General features: G+C 43.1%; 1 protein-coding gene across 1 annotated transcript; it reads left to right on the forward strand.

Annotated features, from left to right (window-relative positions):
- Positions 1-8,654: 8,654 nt before the first annotated feature.
- On the forward strand, positions 8,655-10,648 carry LOC308664404 (urotensin-2 receptor-like; the record flags this gene model as incomplete). The annotated part of the gene is made up of 1 exon (XM_081321629.1): positions 8,655-10,648. One exon carries the CDS (start codon positions 8,655-8,657, stop codon positions 9,744-9,746), a length of 1,092 nt encoding a protein of 363 aa, XP_081177755.1. The 3' UTR covers positions 9,747-10,648.
- Between the last annotated feature and the right edge of the window lie 267 nt (positions 10,649-10,915).

Genomic DNA, 10,915 nt, shown 5'->3' on the forward strand with positions numbered 1-10,915 from the left:
CCCAAGAAGCTACAAATGACCCTCCTGTTCATATGCACCCTTTTGCTCTCAAATCTGAAATGAATCATAACCCTAGAAATTAGTTCATTTTTATTACCAGATGCTCAATGAATTCACTGAAAGGAAATGGTTAAGAAAAGGTGTATTTTGTGGCTGGAAGAATCTAAACTTTTGATATCTGAACTCTGCTAGTTTTGTTTTTTTTAACAAAAGGGACAAAGAACATTCTTGTAACATTTAAGAGATAACTGCTTGATCACAACATAAACTTTCATGGAGACTTCCTGTTTGGCAGCTGTCGGGACAACTGGGAAAAGCCGGTGCCTGGCTTTCCAGCTTGGTTTTTCTTCATCTAGCGACCCTTAAAGGGTCGGAAAGTTGCCCTGGAGGGACAATGAAGAAAGAGGGATACTTCAGGAGCTCAGATCAGGGGGCACCTGACCGGAGCAAACTGTAGGACCCTCTGGAAAAAGGAAGGAAAAGGCTGTTAAGATCTATCAGCCATAGCCGTCTCCAACAGGAAGAAAAAGGACTATAAATCAGCGGAATTTCAACTGCGTGCTGAAGCTGGGTGAGCAAGATTTTCTCTTTCCTTCTCCTTGAGGATTATAAATGTTGAGCCCCTGATGGGAAAGGGCTGGAAAGTAAAGGGTCCCAGAAGATTTAAGAGCGACGAGTAATTATAATGGGGGGAAAGACTTTGTTAAAAATATTGGACATTGATAAATAAGCCAAGGAGGACATGTAGTGGTGAAAGAAGAACAAAATTTCTGATATACTGTTGTTGACTGAAGTTAACCTTGACAAAAGACACCTGCAAATGATAAGACTGCCTTGTTGTGAGATTGAGATTCAAAGCTACTTCTATTGAATTTGGCTAAATTAGTTTTGGCTTTAGATTGTAAGCTGTAAAATGACTTCATCGAATATTACTAGACTCATGAAGAAAACTTCTTCTGCACCCTCAGTAGGACAATCCAGTTCTACAACACAGGGATCTATTGAAGCAATGTTGCAATGTGAAAAGATAAGTACTGCTCAAAGTGAAACACAGACTTCATTAAAATTTATTCAAGATCTTATGTTAAAGAATCAAGAGACTTTGGAGAGGAACCATCTAGAAATGCAAGAAAATCACAGAAGTACACAAAGTAAACTGGAGAAATTAAATGAAGAAACTTTGGATATAAAGAGAAAATTTGAAACTCAGAATCAAATGATAATAAAAAATCAACAGAAGATACACAAAATTGAAGAAAAAACAGATGAGAATGATAAAAAGATAGAAAAGTTACTACAAGAAAATGAAAAATTAGAGAATGCAATTGAGATGGAAAAAGCGGAACATTATTTAAGATTTCAAAACATTCCTGAGGATAGAGAAGAAAACATAGCGGAGGTGATTATTGACATCCTGGAGGAGACTTTGAAGGCAGATCGAGGAGAAATTCAACTTGAGTTACATGACATATTTCGCTTCAATTCAATCTATGCAAGAAGAAATAAGCTGCCAAGAGAAGTACATGTACGGTTTACAAAGAAGACAACAAGAGATGAAGTACTACGGAAAGTTAGAGATGAATCAATACAATATAAAAATAAAAAAAATGTGGTCTTAAAGCAGATACCTAAGAGAGTTAGAGATACATGAAGACAGTACCATTTTTTGACCCCAAAACTAATTGCCAATGCCATAAATTTTAGATGGTTGATGCCGGAAGGTATCTTAATAAACTGGAACAATACAAGATATAGACTGGACTCAATTTGGAAAGCAGAAGATTTTGAAGTGAGGAATGGGTCAATTTTAGATGAAGGAGTAAAACTAAGTCAAGGGAAGAGTAAGGAGCAGGAACAAACAGAAGAGAGGACTCAAGGAGCAACTGCACAAACAGAAGAACAGAAAGAGGAAGATGACCAAAAGGGCGAGGATGAAAGACTTGCCAGAGAACAAAGGACTACAAGATCTACTAGACTGAAATAAACTTTCATGGATCATTATCTCTTTCATAAAATACATGGAGTATACAATACTGTAGTATGCACTTTGCTGTGGAGGAGGGAGAAATAATAAAGGAATGTCAGACAGTAATAAAATGTAGAAAGCAAATCAGTATAAATAAGCTATAACTAATGGCTATTAATAAAAAAAAATGTTGGATATGATAGGCATGCATGCATTGATGAGCTATTTAATGCCCAGACTATAAAAGTCTCTCGGCTTTGTTTAACCCATAATAAAAGCTGTTCAAAATTCTAATACATTCTAGTATTTATTTATTTATTTATTTATTTGTTTTTATAAACCGCCCTTCTCCCGAGGGACTCGGGGCGGTGTACAGAGTAAGATAGGCAACAAAACGAAACAGTATTGAAAACAATAATCAGAACAAAACAAACTGGGACCCCAATTAGAGCTATCAGAGCTATCAGGCCAGGCTGGACTGCTGGAATAAGTAAGTCTTTAAGTCGCGCCGGAAGGTGCGGAGGTCGGGGGCCATCCGGATTTCAGTTGGTAAGCAGTTCCAGAGGGCTGGCGCACCCACTGAGAATGCCCTCCCCCTGGGCGCCACAAGCCGACATTCCTTGAGCGGTGGCACCCTGAGGAGGCCCTCTCTGTGGGAGCGCACAGGGCGGTGGGGTGTTGACATTGGCAGAAGGTGCTCCCGTAGGTAGTCCGGACCCATGCCATGTAGGGCTTTGTATGTCATTGTTAGCACCTTGAACTTCACACGGAAGGCAACCGGAAGCCAGTGCAGCGCACGGAGGAGAGGTGTGATATGGGAGTATCGGGAGGCTCCCAAAAGTGTCCGTGCCGCTGCACTTTGCACCAGTTGAAGCTTCCGAGTGGATCTCAAGGGCAGCCCCATGTAGAGAGCGTTACAGTAGTCTAGGCGAGAGGTCACAAGGGCATGGGTGACTGTACGTAAGGCATCCAGGTCCAGATAAGGCCGTAGTTGGCGCACCAGTTGAACCCGGGAGAAGGCCCCCTTGGTCACAGCTCCTATGTGATCTTCCAGGGAGAGCTGTGAGTCTAGGAGGACACCCAGGTTGCGGGCCCTATCAGCAGGGGGTAGTAACTTGTCCCCGATGTTAAGGGATGGGATGCTCTGAGTATCCTGGCTTGCCGGTACGTACAGCCATTCAGTCTTGTCCGGGTTCAGTTGAAGCCTGTTCCTCCCCATCCATTCCCGGACCGCTTTCAGGCAGCGGGACATCACGTCGAGGGCATCACTGATGTTGTTTGGAGTTGAGATGAAAAGCTGGGTGTCATCAGCATACTGATGGTACCCTACTCCAAAGCTGCGAATGATCTCACCCAGCGGTTTCATGTAGATGTTGAACAGGAGAGGCGAGAGGACCGACCCCTGAGGGACTCCGCAAACGAGAGGCCTCGGGGTCGACCTCTGTCCCCCTGCCAGCACCGACTGTGAGCGACCTTGGAGAAAGGAGGAGAACCAACGCAGAACCGTGCCTCCCACTCCCAGTCCCCTGAGGCGTCGCAGCAAGATACCATGGTCGATGGTATCGAAAGCCGCCGAAAGGTCTAATAAGACTAGGACAGAGGAATGGCCCCTGTCCCGGGCTCTCCAGTATAGCTATTTCCCAATGAAAGTGGCCTTTGCAATTCCTTTGCTCAAGGATTACATAAGTGGCAGATTATCCTTAGCAGTTTTCACAAATCTTTGCTCAAGATCTCTTATCTTTAAGCCAACATAGTAAAGATGACATCTGTATATACCAGTTTAAAGAAAAAGCAGGAGCTGAGGAAGTGATGTCTGGCTATAAAGACAATGTGTAAACACTGCGATATTTTGATGGCATTTATAATCTAATAGAACTCCAATAATTGGAGCCAAAAATTGTTGGTATTATTATTAAGTCTCATGTAATGAATTTGATAAGTTTTGATATTAGGAATGAAGGTAAATAAAATTGGATCAAGAGTAAATACTGGGTATTGTTTCTGAGTTATTTTATAATATGTTCTTAGAGATACAACCGAATAAGGCACTTATCTCTCTGTGGATTATTCTTATCTAAAACCAGTGCTTTTTTGTAAAAGAAAAAGGTGGTGGAACTCACACATTGCATACAACCCACCTTGCCTACCTACCCTACAAGGTTCCATCCAAAAAAGGTGCCGGAACTCCATTCTGAGCGTTCTATGAGAAAAAAAGCCCTGTCTAAAACCAATGTTACATTGAATGAAAAAAGAAAATAGAGACAAACATTTTACAACAGATACCATGATGAAACTTGCATCAATTGATTGTTGCTGGTCAATTATCAGTTATATACCACAATCAGGAATGTCCCCAGAACCTAATAATTAAGAATAATTATAAAATAAATTTCTATTCTCCTGCACTCTCCCCCCAGCAACACTCCTAAGGGCTGTGAGTATATGCATTTTGTTCCAATTAACATTAAACTTCTTTATGTGCATGCGCTACTAGTTGAGGTCCATAGTTTAAAAGCCATAAAGAAAAGTCATTAAAACACTTGGTAATCGCTGTGAATTCAAATTTTGAATTTAAAACTGTGTAAAAAAATCTTCAAGGAGATATAATATCTTTAAGCTAACATTTTAAAATACTAAGGATGCTGCCCAGAAGAATAAAGAAATAAAATGTTGCATGCCTTTTAAACATATAGAGAGAGCATCTTTCTCTAAAATACTGAAAGAGCCACTTTCAGGGGGAAAATATTGTTGTACTCTTATTTCAGTGACATATTGGACTGCGTAGGAAATCCAGGATATTTTGTTTTATGAAAAACAGCCTGAAGAGACTGCTTTATTGAACAGCAAAGGGCAGATGTTTTATCTCTGAATAAATGTTTGTATACCTTAAATTTTTCACAACAGAAAGCGAGCAGAACTGCATCCATGCCAAAATAGTTAATACTCTTCTATGTAATTTTTTTTAAAATTATTATCTCCTGATATTTTCACTGACAAAGTAGTAAGTTAGGTTTAGGTACTTTGGAGCAGGCTAGACGTTTTGGGAAAGCCAGTTTGGTCTATTGATCAAGGTACCAAGCTAGAAAGTGAGAGACTGTGAGTTCTAGTTCCACCTTAGGAATGAAACCAGCTGAGTGACTTTGAGCTACTCACTGTCTTTCAGCCCTGGGAAAAAGCTAAGAACAAACCATATCCAAGAATACTGCAGGGATTTGTCAAAGAAGCTCCCAGGAGCCAAGAGTGACTTGAAGAAATAAGAAAAAAAAAGTGTTTGGACTTAAAGTCTCACGGGATCCAGTCAGCCTGGTTAATATTAAGAAGCTGTGGGAGAGGCAGTCTAAAATAATCGGAAAATGTCGGGATGCCTCTTTCTGATGGAGCTTTTTAATGCATTTGTACCAAGTGTTTAATTTGCACCTCAGATTTCTGAAAGTTATAGATCTAAGGGAGTAATGTGTATATAGTTATGAAAACTGAGTTCTGAACTTTGTTGATGTTTTCAAGTCCTCACTGGTCTCTCTATCTTTTCTCATATACTCTGCTTACATTTGTTTCCTAAGGCTGCAGGCTGGAATAGGCATAACAATTTATTCATGGTTTAAACGAAAATGTAATTCTGCCTCAGATTCTTTCAGAATTCAGAAGACAGACTAGATGAAGTACACCATTGACATATAAAGCTAAAGATATGTCTGCATGCAGCTTTAGGGACTGAGATGTCTGTAAATAACCTGGGAAAGATTACAGGACTACAGTGGATAGTTCAGTGAAGATACTGACATACTTGTTGGAAGCATTAAAAAAAAGGCAAATTTCATTCAAGGAACCATTAGGGAAAGAGATGGAAAGTAAAACTGCTGTAAAGTAAAAGTAAAACTGATGTTGTAAAGCCCTTATTCAAATGTACAGCCACATCTGGAAAACTGTGTAGTTTATCACCAAATTTGGGGAGGGGAAAGGATATTATAGAGTGGAAAATCACCCAGGAGCAGGCAACCTAATACCTTTCTTACAAGAAAAGGCTAAAACATTTGGGACTCTTTAGCCTGGAAAAAAGGATGACTGAATGAGAACATGATTGCAGTGTATAAATTCAGATGATTGATCAAGATCACAATTGTAATGTATAAAATTACTCTCAGCATGGAGGAAGTGGGCAGAGAGAAGCTTTTCTCTTTTTCTTAAAAATGCTAAGGAAGCTGTTTGGAAGGAGATAGGCATGCAGAAAGAAATTCACTATCACCAGTGAGTTTGGTGATAATGGTTAAGGCATCAGGCTAGAAACTGGGAGACTGCAAGTTCCAGTCCTGGATGAAGCCTAAGCTGTATTAATTTGGGGCCAGTAACTCACTTTCTCACCCCTACGAAGAAGACAATGGCAAACCACTTCTGAGATCTGACAACAAAAACTTGCAGGGACTTTTCCAGGTGGCCACCATACATCAACACTGATTGACTTGTAAGCGCAAAAACAAAGGAACAAAACTTGAATGGCTTTAAAAGAGGGTTGGATAGATTCTTGAACTGGTGTGTTAAGGGCTATTTATTTTAAGAATACTTCTGAGATAGGGCAAGATAGCACTTTTGGAAATATCAAGAGAAAGGGAGTAACAGTAAGGGAAGTGTTGCTGTTGTTAGTTGTAAAGTCATCTCCGACCCATCGCAACCCCATGGACAACGTTCCTCCAGGCCTTCCTGTCCTCTACCATCTTCTGGAGTCCATTTAAGCTCACGCCTACTGCTTCAGTGACTCCATCCAGCCACCTCATTCTCTGTCGTCCCCTTCTTCTATTGCCCTCAATCTTTCCCAGCATTAGGCTCTTCTCCAGTGAGTCCTTCCTTCTCATTAGGTGGCCAAAGTATTTGAGTTTTAGCTTCAGGATCTGGCCTTCTAAAGAGCAGTCAGGGTTGATCTCCTCTAGGACTGACCGGTTTGAACACCTTGAAGTCCAAGAGACTTGCAGGAGTCTTCTCCAGCACCATAGTTCAAAGGCCTCAATTCTTTGGCGCTCAGCCTTTCTTATGGTTCAACTTTCACAGCCATACATTGCAACGGGGAAAACCATGGCCTTGACTATGTGCACTTTTGTTGGCAGGGTGATGTCTGTTATGTATTGAGCTTTAGGAAATACCTTATCACATGTACGCTGGAAAGCTAACGGTTCTCCAGCAACACAGATAGGACTTTCCCAGTTCAGGCTGCAGTTAACTTGGCGGGAATGATGGGTTCAATCTGATTGGTTGTTAAGACTATGAGAGACTATATAAAGACTGCATGGATAACCCTAACCCCAGTACAGTATTAGTTATGAATAAAGCAAGTATTCTTCTGTACTCATCTGCCTGGCATCTTTCCTGCTTGTCTGAACCTGAAACATAACAATGTCTGCTTTTTAGTAAGCTGTCTAGATTTGTCATGGCTTTCCTCCCCTTTCAAACCAAAAAGGAAATGTACTGTACGTCAATGTCTCCTGCTTGTTTCTGGTTGGCCACTGTGAGAAACCAAATCTTGCACTAAGATGACCCTTGGCCTAATCCACATGCTTATTGGTGACTTAGACCTTTTCAAACATCAAATTATAAGTTTATAAATCATAAGCCAAACTTAGTTTAAAAGGGTGCTGCTGACAGACTCTTTCTAATTTTTGGCTACCATAGCCTCTCCTCCTACAATATGTGATTTGGGCCATCCACTCCCTGTCAGCCAAATTGCAAACCTCAAAGCAAGCTTTTTATGACAGTGAAGCAGAGATCCTCCTGCAGCTCCCAAGGGAAAAGGTGAATGGCAAATAGCTTTAATGAAATTGAAGAAGGGCTATTTCTAAGGTTGAGGGATCCAATCTGGGTCCAGGACCAGAGGTTTTAACTTCTGAACTTTCGGGACTGGAACTCGTGCTGGAGCCCATCTTCGGGAAACTTCTCTCTAGCAGAGTGTGTGGGATTTATACTGTGCCTGTTGCGTGTAGCTTTTTAGATGCAGATTAGGCTGGCTATTTACAGTAGTCATCGGCTGTAGTTTCCTTGCGCTGCCAAGCTCTCACCTCCTAAGTACTTGATAAACTGGGGGTACATTCCTAAAGTCTCCTAAGTAGACCTACTGCCTTCCCTCCGAGGCCACTTGCTTTCCAGAGGAAGAAGAAGCGGGTCAGCCGCATAAAACACCCACAAGACAATCCCACGGATCCAAACCTCCCGGGAGCGCAAGTGCCCTTCCCGTTAAGCCTCGACAGCTCAAGCTTTTGCTCAACTCCGACCTTCAACCCGGAGAAGGAGAAGGAGAAGGAGAAGGAGAAGGAGAAGGAGAAGGAGAAGGAGAAGAAGGAGAAGAAGGAGAAGAAGGAGAAGAAGAAGGAGAAGGAGAAGGAGAAGGAGAAGGAGAAGAAGAAGAAGAAGAAGAAGAAGAAGAAGAAGAAGAAGAAGAAGAAGAAGAAGAAGAAGAAGAAGAAGAAGAAGAAGAAGAAGAAGAAGAAGAAGAAGAAGAAGAAGAAGAAGAAGAAGAAGAAGAAGAAGGCTCGTCCCAGGCGGCCGCTGGAGCCGCCGCCGCCGCTGCGGAGCGCGGTGGGGCAGGCAAGGCTGGGGAGCGAAGCCAGCCATTGGCCGCCTGGAGCGCCGCCGGGGGAGCGGGAGGCGGTGGCCACCGCGCGGCAAGTTGGAAGACGCGACGGGCCCCACTCGCTCCGCGCGCGCCATGGAGCGCAACTTGAGCGGCGGGCTCGGCAACGAGTCTTCCCGGGCGGCGTCTGTCAACGGCGGGGAAGCGGCGGCGGCGGCGGCGACTTGGGTGTTTGGCGCGGTCCTCTCCGTCATGTGTGTGGCCGGCGTAACGGGCAACGTGTACACTTTGGCGCTGCTGTGGCGCTCGGGCCGGAGCGCCCGCGGCGCGCCCTTGTCCGGCTCCATTGCCAGCCTGGCGCTGGCCGACCTGCTCTACCTCTGCTCCATCCCCTTCATCGTGGGCACGTCGGTGGCGCAGGACTGGTACTTCGGCGAGCTGGGCTGCCGCTTCCTGCTCAGCCTGGACCTGCTCACCATGCACGCCAGCATCTTCACCCTGACCGTCATGTGCACCGAGCGCTACTTGGCCGTCACCCGGCCCTTGGCCGTGCGCTACCGGGCGCCGCGCTTCCGCAGGCTCACCGCCGGCGCCGTCTGGGGGATCTCGCTCCTCCTGACATTGCCCATGATGCTGATGGTCACCCTGAGCCAGAGCGGCGACGGCAAACATATCTGTGCCCCGACCTGGAGCCCCGACGCCTTTCGCCTCTACCTGACGGTTCTTTTCAGCACCAGCATCCTGGCCCCCGGGCTGCTCATTGGTTGCCTCTACGCCCGCCTGGCCGCCACTTACTTGGAGTCGCAGAAGAACCCGCCGCGCAAGACGGGGCCCAAGCGCTCCCCCCGCCAGAAAGTCCTCATCCTGGTCTTCACCATCGTGCTGGTCTTCTGGGCCTGCTTCTTGCCCTTCTGGATCTGGCAGCTGGTGTCCCTCTACCACAGTCCCCTGGGGCTGCCGCTCCACATCCAGAAGTATATCAACTACCTGGTCACCTGCCTGACCTACAGCAATAGTTGCATCAACCCCTTCCTTTATATCTTGCTGACCAGGAACTACCGCGAGTATCTTCGGAACCAGCATAGGAAGTTCTACCGCTTCACCTCTTCCTTTCGGAAAAAGGGCTCCAACTTGCACTGTTCTTGGAGACGGTCCTCCTCTTCCGGCACCCAGTATGATTCTGGGACAGAGGGCCTGGGGATGGCTGCACTGAAGGACTGCAAATGAACTTCCTCTCCCTCTTGCTTGTTGGGAACGGTTTCCAAAGACCATCCAGGTGGGGCCTGGGCAAGGTAAGGTTGGCCAGTTGGGTGGCCTGTTTGGAAATTTTCCCAGGATGAACTAAGAGAACAATTTTATTTCCTCCATAGCAAACTTTTTTGAAGTGAAACTTACTTCGGTGTTAAGTATACACAGAATTGTGTATTATTCAAAGTCAAAAGTACATTTTAAACTTAAAAGTGACACATAAGTTTTTAGAGTAAATTTAAGGATATAAATCAGGAGGCTCATTAAGATAATTCTTAGTAAGTCTTACCCTACGTAGTAAGCTATGGGATAGTAGAAATTGGAGAGAACAGCTATTATAATGCCTTAATTTGGGCAGAGGGTTGGGTTTTTTTGTTTTTTTAAATAACCTTTGGAATTATATGAATAGGCAGAAATCTTTGCAAATAAATAAATATCCATACATAGAGATTATTAAGACTACATACCATATGTCTCAGATTTGTTGTTTTCTTATACATGAATGTTTTAATATAGTAGCTGATCTTAAGGATCATAAGGTAATAATAAAGATCCACAATTTAAATTGCAATATTATAGTTACTTGGGATTAAGTACTTTTGAACTGAGTGCATACATACTTCTAAGTATGTATCATTCAGTTTTATGACAGGGCTTAATAGTTTACATGTTTGTCGATTTGTTCTATAATCTTTCTGAACAGTGGTGCATCATAGTTAATTTTTTACTTTGTAGTCAATATATTGAAACCAACAGTTATATTAACTTTAATGAAGCAGTGATAATGGGCTAAAGGTTATTGCAGGGTAAATTATTTTGCTAATCTTTTAAAAGAGTAATATTTCAAGAACTCGATATCTTTAGTAAACATTCTACCAAGATACACGTATGTATTACTTTGTTCTGGTTTTTACCATTTATATATCTTGTAACAGTTGAATTCTCCCTGTCAAACACAAATTCTTTGGTCTTGGATACATTAATTTTCAGATCCATACCACTTGTTTCATACAGTTTAGCTAACATTTATTGAAATCATTTTGATTCTCAGCCAGCAATATAGCATCAGCTGAATATGAAAGTATTCACGTTCCCAAACAACACAAAATGACATTAGAGTGACATTGCAGGCAATATTAGTAATACTG

The sequence above is a fragment of the Vipera berus genome (assembly GCF_964194415.1).
Source record: "Vipera berus genome assembly, chromosome: 2".
In the NCBI taxonomy this organism is placed as follows: domain Eukaryota; kingdom Metazoa; phylum Chordata; class Lepidosauria; order Squamata; family Viperidae; genus Vipera; species Vipera berus.